This window comes from Scatophagus argus, chromosome 8 (genome assembly GCF_020382885.2).
Source record: "Scatophagus argus isolate fScaArg1 chromosome 8, fScaArg1.pri, whole genome shotgun sequence".
In the NCBI taxonomy this organism is placed as follows: domain Eukaryota; kingdom Metazoa; phylum Chordata; class Actinopteri; family Scatophagidae; genus Scatophagus; species Scatophagus argus.
The window spans coordinates 10,131,928-10,152,193 of NC_058500.1; the positions used below are offsets into that span (position 1 = coordinate 10,131,928).

Below are 20,266 nucleotides of genomic sequence, written 5' to 3' on the forward strand. Positions count from 1 at the left end.
CGAAGTCTTTACCAGGAAGTGGAGTTGTGATGTCAACATGTACGTGTAGCTGTCGACATGGAGCTTCTAGTCTTTTTTTTTTATTATAAAACGTTGCTTTAGGATTTAAACTCACTGGTTTGAGAATGAGAGCCGTTAGCCTTACAGTTTTGCTGCTGTCCCTTTTTCTGTTATTCGTGAATCTATGCATGTCAGAGCGAACTGAGAAGGAAGTGTCGCTGGACGTGCGTGAGATAGATGGCGGAGGGGATGTCAACCCCAAGGATAATACTCCGGCTGAAAACAAACAAACATTAATAGAACATGAAACAGAAGATGGACTCGATTCAATCGAAAAAACTAAACAAAAGGACGGGCCGTCTGTCAGGTTTGAGCTAACAAATATTGATTTCAGTGCTCTTTAGAGTAACTTAACCCAATATGGTTAGCTAACTAGCTAACTAGCTAGCTAGCTAGCAATAGCTTGTTTCTAAAGGTTATTTAACAGTTTTCCAGTGTATTACAGTCGAGGTATTAACATAAAGAGACGACATCCAGTTAATTACAGCTGTCAGCTATTGCCGATTTTAATTTTCAATACAGTGAAATGTAAGAAAATGAAACAACGTGATTAGGAGATTTAGAGTGAGATGTAGATATATTTCTGCATTTTTGTTACTATTGAGTTATGAGCTTCAAGAAAAATATTTTAGTGTGGTTTCCACCGTGATTATTAAATAAGAGAAAACCAAAAACAATGCCTAAAAGTAAGCAAAATCAAACAAGCAAGGTGGTTAAAAAAATTGTAGGAGACCACTCTGGCTTTAAATGACCTGCTTTAATCAGCTATTTTGTTTCTCAGATCCCTTTATTTCAGTCTTTCCAGCTGAGTCAAGTGTTAGGACTTTTATGCTTAACGTAAGTGAGGTTGAATGTTTGAAATTGTTGTAGTTTACACCAATTTCACCATAATATTAATATTGTGTGTTTTATAAGGTTTTAGGACTAAAATTAAGAGATTATTGTGTTTCTGGCAGAAATATCTCTGCTGTCCAGTTATATCATTATTTTGTTTAACAGAGTTTCCAAAATTATGTGATTTGAGTACAGACAATCCTGTGATTTGCGTTGTGTATTCGGTCCAGAGCTGAGCTATCCATCTAACTAACTGATTGACTGACTGAATGCCTCAGACCAACATGCTTTTTGTTCTGACTGTGTCCTTGTAGCAAGTCCAACGACACTGATAACTACATCAATGAGACCCTCCACTCTACGACACCTGCTGTTAAGCCACCGACCCCGGCACCCCCAACCCCCAAACCCATTCTCCCCGTGCAGACAGGGGTTAAGGCTCAAGAAGAAGAGCAGTCCAGTGGGTTGACCATATTCTTCAGCCTGCTGGTTATTGGTTAGTATTATCACAATGGCTGCATTCCTGGATATTTGTCTGACTTTTCATTGGACCAATCTAGTCTAGTTTCCTTCTGAGCGTATAGGATAGAAAAGAAGAAGAAATTGAATCCACAACAGGAAATGTGATCATAGTGGTTCACTCATTGTATACAAGCTAGAGCTCATTCAGCAAATAATGGATGGCAAATGTGCCGCCACTTTGGTGTTTTCATGCGTTACTGGTGATTTAGGATGAAGGAAATGGATAAAGGAATGGATGTGGTTACACAGTAATATGTGTAAGGTCATGTAGTGCTTCTTCAGACACAAAGTGCCCATTATGCACTCTAGTTCACTGCTTAGGTTAAGTCACATGCCACTCGAAGCGTTTAAACCAAGGAAGTGGCATAAATCATGCATAAGGAAAGTTTACAATTGGACTTGTTCACTTTATAGATACATAAAAATGTTATTTTGTTTTGAACTAAGTATGCCAGTGTAGCAAACATTTGATTGGTTGAGAGAAGCACTAAATTCTAAATTATAGTCATTTGTCTTCTAATCTTAATACATTCGCATAAATAGAGAATTGGTTTCCGTCAGTAAATGAGAGATCACCTCAGAGTACAATCAGGAAACCACATTTTAGTCCTAAATAGCACTTCCCGTAAATTTTGCTCACATTATGCAACATGTCAGTCAGCAAATGTACATGCTTTAAATAGACCTGAATTTAAAATTTCCTTAATGACAAAATAGTCCAGCTTTGATGAACCAACGGCTGCTGGGTTCAGTGTTGCTTCCATTCTGTCTTCTGATTATCTCATTTGCTACACTGCACTTTTAAAGTGTGTGTGAATTACTTCGTTCTGGCCTTGGTTTTAATCATCATAATTATGCTAATATGCTTATGCACTGATTTAGCACATTAATGTACTTGTTATGTGGTTTATATTTCTGTCACAAGTAAATTTTCTGTTTTAATTTGGGGCAATTTTCTTTTACTATACAGTCTCAGAACTATAGCTTTAATCGTCAAACAGATGCTTTTTCCGCATATTTGTGTCAAGCAGTTGTATTTGAATTAATTTTAATAAAATATTGTTATAGTTCAACTTAATGTGAATTCAAGTTTGCCTTTGAACTTTCAATGAGAGGAAATCAAGTTAGAGTCATTGACAGGCCTGTCCAGTCTACAGCAAGTTATGTGCAGGAAATTGGCCAGAGAAAAGACCTTAACGCTGTATGATGTGGGAGTTATTTTTGGGCAGATATGAGTTGATGTGACATGGTAGTCAGGATGTGGATGTATTTGTGCTTCATTCAGGGTCTTTGCTCTCTCCTCTCACCCCAGGTATCTGCATCATATTGGTGCACCTGCTCATCAAGTTCAAGCTGCATTTTCTTCCAGAGAGCGTGGCTGTCGTGTCCCTTGGTGAGTTCTTCATATATAACATATTGCTTTGCACAGACTGGGTCTGGGAAAGTACAGTGTTTCTGTATTGAAGCTCTTTAGGAAATACTTTTTAAAGGCAGGGACATTTTGAGTATGGCAAACTAATTTTGAAACTCATTTTGGAGTTTGCCAGAATACTTCACTTCCACTTTTTTGGAGCATATATAAATACTTGATGCATGTTATCATTATTTACATCTTTTACTTCAGGCGTTCTGCCTTGTATTTAATCTCTTTTAACATATTGTGTGTTAGAGTAAATTATTTTGTAAGATTACAGTCATTCATCCAAGTCAAATATGTTTCTTTTAGGATGTGCAATGGCTAATACAGTGGCATCATTAGCAGCCTTTCCTAAGATTCAATAAGTGCTTTGTTGAAAAAAAGATTTAAAAAAAAGGTTTTTTATTTTTTCCTTATGAAAGTTTACATCAGGTTCAGTTCCACTGCCTGTAATACCTTCGACTGTCTCCCCCTTTACATGTCTATGCAGTTACACTCACTCAAACTCAGTGACACACATCTGTCTTGACCCTGAAGGCCTTTTCCTCTTGTATGCTCTGCACACTGCATATGAGACAAAGCTCATCCCAGTGTTTGGAGCAGGGGAATCTGCTGAGGAGAGATAACACTCTACTCACAAATCAGGAAGGGTCGCTTTTCCTTCCTCATCACTTCCTCTCTCTCACCTACTCCTGTGTCTTCCTTTTTACAATCTATTTCCATATGCCCCTATGTCTGGATCTCACACGATGCTTCAATTCGTATGCTTCGTTTCTTTTTTATGCTGTCTCTCTCTCTCTTTCTCTGCCCTCAGCACATCTTTGTGTTTTACTCAACCTTTTAATTAATGTTCTGCTGAGCTGTGTAACAAGAGAGCTGAGGGCCCAGGGGGAGTTTCTCAAAGACAAACCTAAGACAATAGCCCTTTTATTTACAATTATATCTAATTTATCCCTGAACTATGGTGGACCTTTGCCAGACACTCCAATTGTTTTAACCACTAAAATAGCACGGCGCCTCAGGTTTATATCCCATCTGTGTTCTGGTTGTATTGAAATTTTCATATGAAGTAGTAAAATATTTAAACAGTGGTATTGTTTTTCTCATCTGCTCCAGGGATTCTAATGGGAGGCTTCATTAAGATCATTGAGTTCCAGGAACTGGCCAACTGGAAGGTATAGTTGGATTTCTTATTCACACCCTACTGCACAGCTTTGTGTGTCCACACTGCACTGGCCACAATTCTTGTTCACAATTAACACACAATTTACAATTAATGCTGCTTGTTTTGGTTGGATTCATTTCAAATGAAGCAAACAGCCACCTTCCCTCACATACCACAATTGTCTGCAGTGCAATCTGTTCTGTGAGCTCTGTTCAGATATTGCGTCTTACTCAGTTCAAACCCTTGAATTATAGGACAAAGTGGCTTCCAATCCATAACCAAAAGAGCTGCATCCACTGTGTTTTTTATATTAGCAGTAATTTATAGGGCAGGGATAAATGTCTTTACTGGCATTACTGAAAAAGAAAATCAAACCTAAACTATATAACCAGTTTTCCTGGTTGTGGTATGATGCAGTTTATTCCATAGCTCTGGAAACCCACCCCAACCCAATAAACATCTGTTGTTATTGTGTTGTAGGTTTTCATCTCTTTCTCTGTCCGCCTTTTTGCTCTGTCATTAATTTCCTGGCCACTTTTTTGTCACAAATATCCTCTCTTGATCTACCTATTCATAGTGGCACATACCATTCTTTCCATGCTATCTTTTCCTTTGTGTCCCTATGAGCCCTCCTTTTTTTCCTCCTGGTTCTCACAGCCTTTAATTAACATTCCTTGTTCTCTGCCAGTGAGTGAGAGAACGAATGAACGAGGTAAAGGGAGAGAGAGGGATGTAGAGTCAGGGGGAAGGGAGGAAAGGAGGACAGGTTGTGTCAATGTTTCTTGCACACTGGGGCCATTGTTTAATAGACTCGGGGCCCCAGGGTGTTGCTGAGTCATCAGCACTAGTAACCAGAGCCCCTGGAGCCACTTATCCCCCTTTACCAATGTCCTGTGAATGGAGGAGGTAGCAGTCTCTGGCTGCTATATCTGTGTTTTTGTTTAGGTTTGAGCAAAAAAAACCTGTGTGTAAATAGTAGGCAATGGCTTAATGACTTATCATTATGGTTTTAGAGTGCAATAAACATATGCTGTGATGTACAGCAGCATCTTTGCAGGAGCATAGATATGCTATGGTTGCTATCGAAAAATGTGGCTCCTGACTGTTAGCCTTTAATCTCCTTTTACGACATATTGGAGGGAGGAAGTGAGAGGGCGCCTCGACGTGGGCGAGAGACTTGTCAGCATAGTGTGAAAACAACCGCTTCCTACACGAGACCTGCATAGCATACATACCAATGCACATTCTACCTGTGTTGTACACGTCATTCTGTGTCTGTTAGAAGAGAATACAGTCTGCAGTGCACTTTGACTGATTATCCGCAAAATTCAAGAGTAACATTAGGCTAGAAAGTTTTTTTATTTTGTATCACATCTACACTTCTGTCCACACTTGCATGTTCCCATTCTCTTGTCCAGCTTTCCAGTTCACCTTATGAACTATCTCCAGGGATCTGTCTGACTCCACTTGAATTTAGTGAGACACTTGAAAAACTTTGTCTAAAACACCTCAGTGTTTTTGTGTGATAGATTCAACATTACACAGAATCTGATAATGGAAAAATACATATGATAATATATGGATAAAAGCAAAGCCAATCATCTTTCCCATCACAGTTACTTGGGTATAACACATATAGCTTGTATCCCAGTAAGAGAGGGACAAACACTATGGTTTTAGAACTATTTAAGCAGTTAACTTTTTGTAACAGTGTATGTTTTGTATAATATCTGGTTCTAGGTGGTGCTGCAGCCCCCTGTTAAAAAGTCATGGAAAAGTACTTGAAGCACTGCTTTGTGAGTTTTTAAACATAACGTTGCTAATTCTGGTCCATTTATCAACAGTGTAGTAGTGTAGTGGAGATGAAAGAAATAGGTGAAATAGATTGTATTGTATGTCAGTTACATTTTGTGCTTCTAAAACTTTCAGTGGAGCACCGGTGCTAGTTGTGGAAACAGTTAGTCTGAGACCTTGAAGGTTTGAAAAGACCCAGGCCATGATAGAAATCCATTATGTCTGACCTATTTGTTTTTGAGAGAGTCCCTAAGAGCAGCATGCATCATGTAAACTGTCCGGTGAGTAACACGGCCTGTGGCAAAACTGTGATTCTGTCAGCGTCACTTTTTCAACTGCATCTATCTAAACTGTGCACATAGTTACAAGTCTGTCTTTTACCATCACAGTCAGAGGAAGGCATCAACTCATTTAGCAGGTTTTAATGGGTGTATCATCGTGTTTGCAGCTTCCTTTAAGTCTGTTATCTCCTTCAACTAGCATGTTTTTTAGAGCTAGCCCACTTGGCCACTCTAGCAAGCTTCCGGGACTGCCCTACAAACCACGAAGGGCATACGAACCCCTCAGGCAGCAGCATCCTGTCATCACCAGCTTTGCCATTCACCAACAGTCTGCATTCCCTGCTGCTTGCTACAAACTGCTTTATCTCCCATCTTCTCCCTACATACCAGCATATGAAGAGCTTTTCCCTTTTGTGCTGTTCTGGTACTGTTCAGTGCTTTTCCTTTCCTGTCATTTGTCCGTCTCTCCCTTGTGTTCTGACACAGATTGAAGAAGAAATAGTGTGCTGGTAAGGAGTAACACACTAACAGCAGTTTGTCTCTCAGGCAAAGCATAGATAGAGAGTACACCGGTGAATATAGTTACATCTACAGTATACTACATATAATAATTTATTTTTGTTTCTGTTTTAGCATTCTACCCTGTTCTTTATTATCTGGGATCATCATTTTTCCTCAGTGGCTGCAGTGGTATGTTTTAAGCCCCAAAGGGGAGCACATACTTTTACTAGATCGCTCCCACGCTGCAGAGAGAGAGTGACATAGGGAGAGCAGTTTTAATTGTGGTTTCAGGGGCCTTTTTTCCCATGTGGTGACATCATCTGTGTGTCAAAGCTGAGCCTCCAGGGAGCCCGTACTCTGAACAAAGGTCTCTCCATCATTCGCACTCATATTTTTTTGTTATTTCTCTTTTAACTGTGCTCCCTTCATCTTTGGCATTCATCTTTTCTCATTTAGTTCTGTCTCAGCACTTCCCCAGAGTATGCCCATCCTCAGCTCTCTGGTTTTATCCAGTTCATTTTTTCTGCTTGTATAGCATATATATTTCTCTGCTGTCTTTCAACATCAGTGTTTCGGAAATCTTTTTACCCCTCCTCAGGCCTCATGGTTTCGGGATGAGGTCAGTCTAGTGCTGAATTGATCGGCTAATCTGCTGCAATTAAATCACCAACACAACAATTTTTATAATTTAAACTTTTATTAAGGAAAAAACATTTTGAACTTCTCAAATTTTCAAATGTGATGATTTAATGAGGAATTTTACACTTTGTGAATTGAATACCTTTTAGCATTCCATTGACACAGCAACTGATTTGAATACATTGGGCTGTGGGGAAAATATAATGGGCATTTTTTCAGTTAATAAAAACTGTAACTGACAGATTATTTAATATAATTGTAGCCCTTATGTTTGTTCATACCTTGCTGATGTATGCTTACCTTATTTTCATTTGGGTCCATATGCAGAAAGTTAAAAACATGAAATGCAATTAACAATTACGCTAATCAAACAGTGGGAATTCTGTTGAAATAATGGCCTCTAATATAGGCTTGCTACATATAAAGGCCCGGTACCTAAGGCAGTTGAGATAAATGCGGAAATGCGTTATTTAAATCTGTGTAGCTATGAGCATGCAAAGTCTCTGTGTGCTTGTTCACCCACTCCAGTAGACATTCTTGTGTTGCAATGAAACAAGTGCATGCATGCAGAATTACAGCTGTAGATGTCAGATTGTAGTGCATGCATAGCATGCCTTCTTTCATGCGTTAATATTCATTCCTGACCTTTCACTTGCTGTAAAGGGAAGAGTTCTGTCAGAGATAAATGTCAAGAAAAAGCAGTTACCTGGAAGCATTCCTTTTTGGCCTACTTCTCCTCAAATTTGAATGCATAATAAGACAGAATATGCAGGAGCATAGCCTGCGTATAAGCCTTTATTCCAGCATACATCCTGTGCAGGGTATCCTCTATACCTGACCCATTTTTGAGAGCTTGCAGCCAGTATAGTGCAGGTGCTGGTGCAGACAAACTTACCATTAGAACCCGAGTTACCATCATGACAGCCGATAGAGTCTTAAAACTGCGCTGTGTTATCGTCTCCTCTTCATTCACATCATGCTCCTTAGTGCCATAAAACTCTGAGTAATTGGTTTGGTTTGAACAAATAGATTATAAACTCATCATGTCCTTATGTTCTTGATATATTGCCAGCACTATCCTTTTTGAACAGTCAGTTTCACGAGTCACACCGTGTATTCAAGTTATGGCACTGTATGTCAAAGAATAGATAATTGTGTTGATCTGTTGACTGTAATTATGTTTGTCAGGAGAAAGTAAATCATACTGTTATCTACCTCCAGCAGTTATTCACTGTTAACCTATAGCAGCTTTTATCAGTGTAGTTTTTACAGAAATTAATGATTTATTTTTAGAAAACAACCATCAAATGTGGAAGTAATTGTCTTCCTGTCTTCCTGCTTGTGGGGTGTTGGTGTTGAGTCTGATTGTACCAGCTGTAAAAAATTGGCTTCCATTGTACAGTGAGAGAGATTGACTGGATAGAGTAAATAGCCTGCCCTCCTCCCTCTTCCATCTTCTTGACAGACGAAATAGTGTCAACCACGGTACAGAAAAAGATCTTCCCTATTAACCTTCACTAATCCATACCATATATTGACTTTTACATTAGTGACATAGATTATGCACAAAACAAACACACACACTCTCACACAATGGCTTGTACAAGAACACATGGTGAATCATGCACAGACACATCAGGAGCCAGAGCATAACGCATGGGCACATGATGCCTACGCCTGATCTGGGAGGCTGGCCCATTGAGCTGAGAAGCAACAATGATTTCATTATATCGCTGAAATAATCAGAGAGCTAAGGTCACTGGTTTGTGTGTGTGTGTGTGTGTGTGTGTGTGTGTGTGTGTCCACATTACTCTCACTGTGTGGGGACAAACCACAAGTCTCCATAACGTTAATAAGTAAGTTTTAGAATGACAACTTGGTTTAGGTTACAGTAAGGGTTAGGGCTGTTGGGCAACTGGTGGTTGTGATTATGGGAAGTCTGAATGAGAATGAATGAGTGACTCAGAGACAACAGGGCTCGCATAGTCATTTACAAGTCCTTACAGGATATGTGAAAGGGCATGTGAGTAGTTTAGTGCAGGCAGGCATTTGTCATTATAAAGTCAACATCTAAATTTGTTTTATCAATCACAGGGCTGTTACTAACTGCTCAGGCATGGCCTCCCTCACCACCCCCTCCTCTCTTGGCCTCCCTCATCACCCATTCCTCTCTTCATGACTAAGGGCCTGAATATACCCCCAGTCAGACACGCACACCATTTTATTATATATTACTTTCTGGAATCCACTTTGAGGATGCATTTCACAAATGTACAGATATATTCCGTAGTTTGTCATAGCATAGAGGGTGCACAGACAAGTCCGTGGGTACGCAGACGCTCACATAACAGTACATGTACATACTGACAAAACCCTAGTGGACTCTTGCACACTCGTGGACGTGGAAAATGTAACTTTGGCTAGTACTAAGTCAACTGATCATCACCGAACAGCCCTTTAGACTTGACTTTTTTGTGCTGTGGATTGTAAGCAGTGTTTCTCTGTCCTTCTTCTTTTAAAAGGAAGAGGAAATGTTCCGACCCAACATGTTCTTCCTTTTGCTCCTGCCACCCATCATCTTTGAATCTGGATACTCTTTACATAAGGTACGGCAGAACGTGTGCATGAAGCTGAGTTTACATGGCACAAGACAGTTTACACAATGAATTTGATGTTCTTAAAATAAACCTTCATATGCATTAAACATAACAGCCAGATGATTTGGCTACCTGTTTAAAAATGAAAATTATCCAGATGTGTAGAATAAGTATCATAGCCACAAATAAAGCCACCAAAGTAAAAATAATAATGTGTTTTGAAATATCTATAAAATTGCAGCATAATACAGTTATTTAACCTAGTCCTTAGTTAACAGTAAATTAACTAGGAGACCTAACTAGGCCTCAAGTTTGCTTATGCCTCAGGATGGCTATGACATGAAATTAATTAACAAATGCAAAGAAACAGCTTATAAACTTTTGTTTTTTTTAATGATCATCATGACAGGTGAATTTTCCCACTGTAGGATCAATAAAGTTGATTTTATCTCATGTCTTTTTGTTTCTTCTGAAACAATAAGCTGATACCTCAGACAAGATTGAAAATGCAATGGTGATTTTCTTTGCACCTGCACTGTGCCCTGCTTTCATTTTAATGCTGGTTATATGTTATGTAACGCTATGTGATGTCAGGCTACTAAATCCATGAATACTTAAGCTGTGTGTCCATGTATGTTCAGGGTAACTTCTTCCAGAACATCGGCTCCATTACGCTCTTTGCTGTGATCGGCACGGCTATCTCTGCCTTCATAGTTGGAGGAGGTATCTATTTCCTTGGGCAGGTGAGGATTGGAATAGTATCTGTCAGCGACTCTGGCATTGCTGGGGCCTGTTCACAGACATAACGCAAGTTAGTTTACAGAGTGCATAGTTGCAAACAGCCATAATTATCTCTTCATTGTTTAGAGTCTTTCTTGCTCTAATGACGCTAATATAAACAGTTTCCTTGTTGCAACTCTGTGCCTTGGTATGATTTCTTTCTTTTTTTTTTGATTTTTTTAAGGCTGATGTGATCTATAAGATGACCATGACTGATAGGTGAGTGTTAGTACTGCACTAAAACTAAGATTAATGTGTTTCTTGCATTCCTGTCTCAGAATACTGGGGGGTTTCTCCCACGCTCGAACAGTTTTGTACTTTTGCTGTTCCTGTTCTGTCTAAAATGACTTCAAGTTAAATAGGATACTGTGTGTAGTAGTATTACATTACCCCATTTAACCCTACCTTAAAGTTTGAAAGAACCAAACCCACACAAACTTCAGAATTGAACTATTAGTGAGTTTCAGACAGAAGGATAATCCAGCTGGCAGAGATGATACTTAAGAAGTATGCAGCTCCGCACCCATGTGTGTTTTTTTTTCCCTCTCTCCCAGCAAAGCTAGGGATTGTTAGTGTGCACAAGTCTGTATCCTTACTGGTAAACAATCAGCAGCCTATTCATTTACTTTACTTAGGAGAATATGTTTTCGGTCCCGTCTGTATTTGTCATTTTGTTTGTGAGATACTTCAGAAACAGATTTAAATAACCTTTGGGAGGAACTCACTGCGTGAGACTTTGTTGGGGAGAGTCCCAAAACGTAGCTAGTTAATCTTTTGTATTTCCTGGATTTTTTTTTTTTGTTCCAACACGTACCGTATCTGCCCATGCATTTCTGCCTTCGTTGATAGTTTTATACATTTAACAAGGAAAAAAAATAAAAATCCGAAATTAAAGTTCATCAAAAAATCAAAAACGTTATGACATACTGCTTCCTGAGAATTGTTCACCAAATTGTTGTGGATGTAGAATATTTGACACAAGATAATAACTTCAGTCATGACACATGGATCCTTGTTTGAAGCTCTAATATTTTGGAACAGGATTTGTCCATACTCCAAATATTATGACTGTTATTAAAATACCAACTTAAAGGATTTTCTCACCTTAAGGATTTCATATGCCTTCTTGCCTGTGGCGCATTTCCTGTCTGCCTCCTTTCGACCTTACATAAACAAAGTACAGGCTGTGTTATGTCCCTTTGTTGTCTGTGTGTCTTAATTACTTTTAAGTTTGTTCATGCCTATAAAAATGTTTAATGATACTGATTAATACTATTGCTTTCGCTCCCTTGCTGTAGCTTTGCTTTTGGCTCATTGATCTCAGCTGTAGACCCTGTAGCTACCATCGCCATCTTCAACGCCCTGAATGTGGACCCGGTACTCAACATGTTGGTTTTTGGTGAGAGCATCCTCAACGACGCAGTCTCCATTGTCCTCACAAAGTAAGAATCTCTGTCCTCTCCCTCACAACCTGTTTGTTCTTCAGGGCTCACGTTGGCACATTCACACACAGCTTTCCACCAGGAACCTTAAGGGTGGTGTGCAAAATGTCAGGCTCCCGTGTACAGTACAACTTCTGTCCTGTTGCACACGCATAAACATACTCTCAACATCATATAATTACATGCACACTTTGACTATGATGTATCTGTTAGATGTCATTTAATGGAAGAAGGCTAAGAGTAATCTGTGAGGCACCAAAACTTTGTTATTTTTACTCTATTTTAACGGTTAGACAGTGCTAGTATTTACTGTCCAGTTAAGCTTTCTGTCTCTTAAAACTTCCCTAATGCAGTCTCTTAGAATTACTTGTACCCAAAACAAATTCGTATTAATAAATAGCAGGATGAGTGCATACAGCCAAATGTCACATGTAGACAGGCGTCTTCCTACCTTTGAACCACCACCTCACTTTCGCAAATTAAACTGTTACAGGAAGCAGGAAGCAATATAGAATCAATGACGTATTTTACTGCATACTGGCAAAGCTATGGTTTCACATGCAGAGGATGCAGGTTCAGTTATAAAAAGAATTACCTAATAAATGTGAAGTCCAAAATGATAATCTAATGACCATAGATACCATTCATGACATTCACAGATGATGATTGTTTTTGTAGTATCTGTCATACCAGACAGCGAACTTTCCAGTAACCAAGTCAAGAAAAGTTCAGTACAAGTGTCATGGAACTTGCTGTATACATATGGGGCAGTTTACTGGGAGTATCTCACACTCAGAATTGTTTAGTAAGATTTTCCTATCTCAACAGACTAGTGGCCACATGCACCAACACACCAGCAAAATCTTGACAGACAAGTTTAACAGAAACAGGCAGTTGGCTGGATTCCCTTGTTTGTATGCGGGGCCATCGTTCTATTTGCTGTCTCTGTACTCACTTTATTACTGCCTTATCTCTCCTACTCACAGCCACCTAAGTGTGCAAAGTGATCTCAAGTGTCTCTATGCCCCCGTAGAGTTAACGAATGCATGAATAATAGATAGGTTGAACAAGCTTGCCGGTTTGTTGCAGCTCGTTGTTAGCACCTCACAGGCTTGCTTTCTTAGAAAGATACTTCACAGTTGGGCCCAAATGTTTATAACAGAAGAAGAAGAAGAAGAATCAGCTTTATTGACAGTATATATATTTTTTCATACACACACTGAATTTGTCTTCTGCATTTGACCCATCCTTAGTTGAACACACCTGCAACACCCGGCAAATTACATGCAGTGAAACACACACAGGAGCAGTGGGCTGCATCAAGCACCTGGGGAGCAAATTGGGGGTTAAGGGCAAGGACGCATCAAGGGCAAGGGCGCATCAGCCGGCTAATGGAGTGGGAGAGCATTTTTCGCGTTAATCTCTCCACCACACTCAAATTTGTCCTGCCCGTCCGGTGGGGGATCACAAGCCGCTTCTCCAACCTCTAGGCCATCGCTGCCCCTAACAGCCGTGCGACTGATGCCTTTGCCTGGGAACTTGTAATTAAACATGAAAATCAGATTGTTAATTACACTGTGTTGTCTGTTTGTGATTGTAAAATAAATAAATAAATAAAAAGATTTAAAATAGGCAATTAAATTTAATGCATCAGTAATTATTAAAAAAAAAGTCTGAAGGATTAGTTAAGGGAGAGTTTTAATAGCTTGCTACTGACAGGTTTATTTGCTAAGAAACATCACAGACGTTGAGTGAATGCTTAAGCATTACTGTGTCATAGTTTATAATTGCTTTAGTTATGGTTCAAGACGCGTTTAAAGGTCATGGTACTCTTTAAGGTCTAACAAAAGGTGTAATTGACTTTCAAAAGCAAGTGACCGTGGCTCTAAGACTGTCCAAATATTTTCTGTGTGTGGCACAATTTCTCAATAAACCAAGCTCTGTTTAGTAAACAGGATTTGATGGCAGTATTACAAACTCTGCATAGACTAATCCAAACACACACATATACTCACACACACTTTCTTGTGCATATGAGTAGGATTTAGTGGTGGAGTTTTTCTGCCCTCTAGTCCCATATACTGGTATTACAACACAGAATGTGTCATAGTGCTATTGTGGCTTCATTTGCCATTTTATTTATTTTTTCTTTTTTTTCTTTTCTATTTCAGCACAGCAGAGGGGTTCTTTTCCCGTTCAGACAACTCTATGGTAACAGGCTGGGAGACTTTTTTGCAAGCGCTTGGGTATTTCCTTAAAATGTTTTTTGGTTCTGCTGCCCTTGGAACCCTCACTGGACTCATCTCGGCCCTTGTATCCAGACTTAATATGTGTGAGAGAAATTTAAGCTTGTGTGTGTGTTCATCATACTTAAATTCCTTAAATTACTGGTTAGTTTCTAAAACACTTTGATCTGAGGAAGACGCCTTCACTGGAGTTTGGTATGATGATAATCTTTGCGTACCTTCCCTATGGCCTGGCAGAAGGCATCAAGTTGTCTGGTGGGTGGAAACATACATATACATGTTTATATTTGACTTAATAAGACTTTTGTAATGCAGTACGTTCTCTGCACCTACAGGAATAATGTCCATCCTGTTTGCGGGAATTGTGATGTCCCATTACACCCATCACAACTTGTCTCCTGTCACCCAGATTCTCATGCAGCAGACACTGCGCACAGTGGCGTTCATGTGTGGTTAGTGAATTCCCTCCTCCCGTTTTAGCTCTCCCTTTTTTATCATTCTACATTACTTTCTTACAGCGTTTGTCAATTTTTCTCTCCAGAAACATGTGTTTTTGCCTTCCTTGGTCTCTCCATCTTCAGCTTCCCTCATAAGTTTGAAATATCCTTTGTTATCTGGTGCATAGTAAGTGCTCTTGCATTTTTTTTTTTAAATTACATCTTAACATTAATGTTGATTTCACCTGATTTCTGTATGTCTCTGTTAATTCTTTTTTCTTTTGTTGTCTCCACAGGTCCTGGTTCTGCTTGGCCGAGCAGTGAACATCTTCCCTCTATCATTCCTGCTGAACTTCTTCAGAGACCACAAGATCAACCCCAAAATGATGTTCATCATGTGGTTTAGTGGTGAGATGATACAGTGAAATTTTTGACTACTGACACTGTTCTTTGTTAGTGAGCTTGCAGTAATATAGTGTGTCTCTCTGTGGGTATGAATAAAAGTAGTAACAATTAGAGTTGAAACAAGTAGTCAGTTATTTGATAAGTCTGTTTTTTGTTTGTAATTTTCCAAGCAAAATTCACTGGTTACACTAGACATTTTGACTTACACTATATAAACAAAAGTATTGATATGGGGCTGTTTTTCAGAGGTTGGGTTAGGCCCCTTACTTCCAGTGAAGGGAAATCTTAATACTTCAGCATATCAAGATATTTTGGACAATGCTATGCTTCCGACTTTGTGGCAACAGTTTGGGGAAGGACCTTTTCTATTCCAGCACGACTGTGCCCCAGTCCACAAAGCAAAGTCCATAAAGACATGGTCGGGTTTATTTTCGTGTGGAAGAACTTGGCTGGCCCACACAGAGCCCTGACCTCAACCCCATCCAACACCTTTGGGATGAACTGTTGCAGAGACTGTGAGCCAGGCCTTTTTGTCCAACATCAGTGCCTGACCTCATAAATGTTCTACTGCATGAATGGGCAAAAATTCCCACAGAAACACTCCAAAATCTTATGGAAATCCTTCCCAGACGAGTGGAAGCTGTTGTAGCTGCAAAGTTGTTTGTGTATTTAGAATGAAATATCATTAAGTCCCTGTTGTTGTAATGGTCAGGTGGCCCACTACTTTATATATATGTAGTGTATCATGACAGGAAAAACGCAGGTAGGCCCAATTGTTGCTGCACCTGTGAGTTTCCTTTTATTACATGTCAGAATGTCTGCTGTGTAACCGCTCTGTTGTCAAACATTCTCTAGATTCTCAAAAAATTAAAAATCATTTGCATAAAATTATTCTGAATAAATAGACATAATAACAATCGCAATGTATTTGACGTCAACAAGATAGACTTAACGTAAACTTCCCCCCATAGCAATTTCACAGTCCCAATCCTTTTTTTTTTCTTTTCTGTCTGGTAGGTTTGCGAGGTGCTATCCCCTACGCACTGAGCCTCCATCTGGGCCTGGAACCTATCGAAAAGCGACAACTAATTGGAACCACCACCATCATCATAGTGCTCTTTACTATCCTCTTCCTGGGGGGAGGCACTATGCCACTTATTCGCATCATGGACATTGAAGAAAGTCAGTCGCGGCGTAAAAACAAGAAAGATGTCAATCTCAGCAAGACACAGAAAATGGTAATGGGTAAAGCCCTTAGATTTGCCCCCCACACACACACACACGCAGGCACACACTCATAATTACCCAGACACACCAGAATGTAAGATGTTGTTTTTAACATTTCAGTTTCAGTCAATTTAATGGGTCATTATTTTTAACTACAACCTGTTATTGTGGTCATTGGCAAAGTGAGGTGGTGTATTTGCTTGACTTTTGCCAGTATTAGCATGTTTGATGTCTTCTAAAGCTTAGTTTTATACCCTGAAGTACCAGCAATGAGATCTATCAACCCTCCTATCCCTGCAGCTCTTGTGCCCTCTTTGAAGTAAATCCCTCTTTTTGCTCACACTGCCATCTCTGTCCTCCTGTGAGTGATCTCGGCTCCACCACCCTTCCTCTCCATCTACCTCCTTCACCTCTGCTTCAATTACTGCCACTCCCCCTTCATTTCTTTCATTCTATTTATCTGACTCCCCCCTGTCTTTCCTCTTCCATTTCTCTCCAGGGTAATACCATTGAGTCAGAGCACCTATCAGAACTGACAGAGGAGGAGTACGAGGCTCAGATCTACCAGAGACAAGATCTGAAGGGCTTTTTGTGGCTTGATGCTAAATACCTTAACCCCTTCTTCACTCGCAGGCTCACTCAAGAGGTAAGGAGGGGGAGGGGGCTCAACCAATTTACAGACCATGGTCTAAAGTGCATTCGAGGCATCTACAACCCCCTTTTGCTAGTTAAAGGCTCATAATTTGGGCACAAAATGGTTTCTTTTTGTTTTTCATTTCTCTTTAAAAGTCGGTTGTGCTGGCACCTGTTGCATTGCCTTTTAAACAGTGCCGCTCATCTTTTGTGGAGGGACAGTTATGTGGTCCTAGGCTAGTACGGGTCGCAGTCTGCAGGTCAGGTGGGCCATGTCATAAAAATTATCATTCTGATTAATAGCCAGTGTGGTGCAGGTGGGGGGAAATAATGCATATTTAATGCTGGAAATATTAATTACATGACCTGCAGCGATCCCCCAGCAGCAAAACTGAAAGGTGTGTCTCCTGTGCACATTTACACCCAAGGCACTTCAGCTTAACTTCACTGATCATTTTAATCTTCCCAGCACACCATCAGAATCTTTCAGCATCTAACGTAATTAATGATGTGTGTTCTTCTACACATCCCAAAGGTCACACACACAGTCCAGAAAGCAGCTGTCCTGATAAATCCTGAGCCCCATCAGAGCCATCTTAACAATTGTTTATTTTATTGTTTTGTTCCCTCTCAAGAGTTTCTTTTGTCCTCTCGAGTTTCTAAATACAGCTTTTATTTTTGCTGCTTAAATGTGCCATGATATTTGTTGCAGTGACTTTACTGCACATGTGGAAATATTTAATATTTAGCCAAACTATTTCAGATTTTAAATCCGGACTAAAAACCTTATTGACTGAGAGAGCAGTGAGAAGAGAATATGAAGAAACAGAGAGACAGCTGTAACCTGGTTGCTACATGTTTATAGAGTCCCAGCTTTGTGCTGTTATTGGTGGGGGGCTACAGGCAGAGGGCAGTCTCACATACAGCCACCACCACACACTTCTAGGTCATAATTGATGACTGAGTGCCTTTGTTTTTGTGTATTATACATTTAAGCCTTAAGTCTGTAAATGTAAATGTATCTTTCATTCAAGTAAACCACTGAAGAAAAAAAAGGCATACATCATACATCAGTACAGCATGTAATAATGCAATCACATAAAATTATTATTTATTTTTATAAATGCTACAGTTGTTTTCAGTTGCTTCAAGATACCAACAATGTGCAATGTGGCTGCCGACATTTAATGTTAAGACCACCATGCCCATGGCCGCACAGATTGAAGCAAGTATATTTGCTACTGACACAGCATGAGCACTAGGTGTGAAAAATAACATGTATTGATCAGAAACTAGCAACATTTGTGCTGTGCCGCATGCTTCTGTGAAAAGGATGTAAGACAGGGCACAGAATGAGAAAGGCAGCTGGGGAGTCCAGGTGATTGTGCTCATGATCCCTTAAACATATTTCATTGTTTTTCCAGTCATACTGGTTTGCTGTCTGTCCTTGTGTTTAACATGTAATCAAAAGAAGTGCTCCAAAACAACAATCACACACTAAATACCAATTTCAGACTGCGGTAGCTTAACTCCTCTTCATTGTGGTCAGTAAATCATAGAATATGCTAGATCCTGTCACCATGCACAGCTAGAGAAACGTAGGTTGGTGTGGCTATCCTCTGCTGCCCGTTTGAAGTGGTGTCAGTTACACTTGCGTTCTTAGTAAATGAACTAAACTGAAACATTGTGCTGAGATGATAGTTTGTTAAATAAATACCCAAAAGTAGCTTTTAGCCACTTCTTGTCATGTCATGAAAAATAGGGATTGTCAGACTGATTACTGATTACAGACTGATTATACTGCAATTTGGCAGTTTTTATCACTTTCATGTGTTGCAGCATTTGTAATTGTAATTGTGCACAAATAATGCAAAATTTCTATGTGTTCATTTATACTTGCCTGCATGCTGATGTCCTACTTTGTGCGTGTAATGTCTGCCTTTACAGGACCTATTACATGGACGGATCCAGATGAAGACCCTGACCAACAAGTGGTATGAAGAGGTTCGCCAGGGACCCTCAGGCTCTGAGGATGATGAAGATGAAGCAGAACTTCTGTGAAGTGAACAAAAGCTTTCAGTTTGTATGAAAACAATGAATGGACGGTGTGTGAGCGTGTGCTCGTGTTTGAAGACAGGCTCTCTTTTCAGTGCCAGTCACGTGCACTTGTTGTTCGTTCACCTGCCTCCAACCTTGTGCTGACAGAGAAGTCTCAGTCTGCGCCCACAGTGAATTTTTAGTTCACAAAGAGGGCTGGTATGTATGAAATTATTGTGTGCTCTCAGTAAAACTGGATTTGAAAATTGTAACACTGGATGAAGGAAAATATAATCTGTGAAAATGATGTTTGCCAGTTTTTACAGATTACGCCATATTGTTACTCGGTAAAGAAAATGTTGATCTTGAGAAACTCCAAGGCTTTTCTGTTTAAAGGTTTGAGTCTGAAGGGAAGACGGCAGGGAAGCTGAGCGTGAATAATCTGACGTGAAGCAATACTAGAGCACCTTTCGCTTTTTAAGCTTGGCTGAAATTTTACTTTGAGTCAGGAGAACGATACAGTGTAATGTCACTAAAAGCTCAATGTTTATACCTGTAGTACGGGATTTTTACTGACCAATGAACATCTGTTACTTTCAAGCCCCTGTTACCTGGAGATGATTCTCTTGGTGTTTCACAGGTCTGTGGCAACTCTGCTGTGGCAACAAGTGACTAATTGAATAGCTTCCCCTTAATTCCCTCTATGTCTTCACATTTGTTTGTATTAATGGTTCTGAGTTAATGTATATGTTCAAATATCTGTAATGAGAATAAAATACCAAAAATGGCACATGAGCTACCACCTCCAGAAAAGCAACAAACAGAAATGCAAAGTTGCAGTGAAACATGGAGACTTTATAAAACATTCAAAACATTATTTTATGGGTGAATAACTAAGCTCCAGAAAATTAGAAATTGCTTTTATGGTACTAGTTGGGTTTTCCAAAATTATTATTATTTTTTTAAATTATTAGTTTGTTTATTTTCTCTTGCCACAATATTATGTGTAAAGTACAATGGGAAATATTGCGCTTGTGATTTTCACTTCAGATTTGTAATGGAGATGGGCACCAATGAATGTGTGGGTAACTGGGATTAATGCCTTGTGAATGTTTCTGTTTTTTGTTTTGTGTTTTATTTATGTACCAAATGTCTTGTGAAATGAAAGCTTTTATACAAGCTCTATGAGCACTGCAAAATTTAGAAAAAAAATCTATAATAAAACCTTGATATCCTGTATGTTGTATCC

General features: G+C 39.5%; 1 protein-coding gene and 1 long non-coding RNA gene across 2 annotated transcripts; one reads left to right on the plus strand and one right to left on the minus strand.

The window, feature by feature from the left end:
• On the plus strand, positions 1 to 20,256 carry slc9a8 (solute carrier family 9 member 8). Its single transcript, XM_046396709.1, has 16 exons — positions 1 to 367; positions 1,209 to 1,390; positions 2,729 to 2,809; positions 3,950 to 4,008; positions 9,736 to 9,819; positions 10,452 to 10,553; positions 10,775 to 10,809; positions 11,889 to 12,032; positions 14,204 to 14,345; positions 14,428 to 14,533; positions 14,614 to 14,730; positions 14,820 to 14,902; positions 15,012 to 15,123; positions 16,138 to 16,358; positions 16,847 to 16,993; positions 18,928 to 20,256. The coding sequence occupies exons 1-16, from the start codon at positions 126 to 128 to the stop codon at positions 19,039 to 19,041; spliced, it is 1,971 nt and encodes a 656-aa protein (XP_046252665.1). The 5' UTR covers positions 1 to 125; the 3' UTR covers positions 19,042 to 20,256.
• Positions 9,416 to 11,875, minus strand: LOC124063255. Its single transcript, XR_006844074.1, has 2 exons — positions 11,695 to 11,875; positions 9,416 to 10,600 (listed from the first exon to the last, which is right to left on the minus strand). It is a non-coding gene; the product is annotated as an uncharacterized LOC124063255 (long non-coding RNA).
• Positions 20,257 to 20,266: the final 10 nt, after the last annotated feature.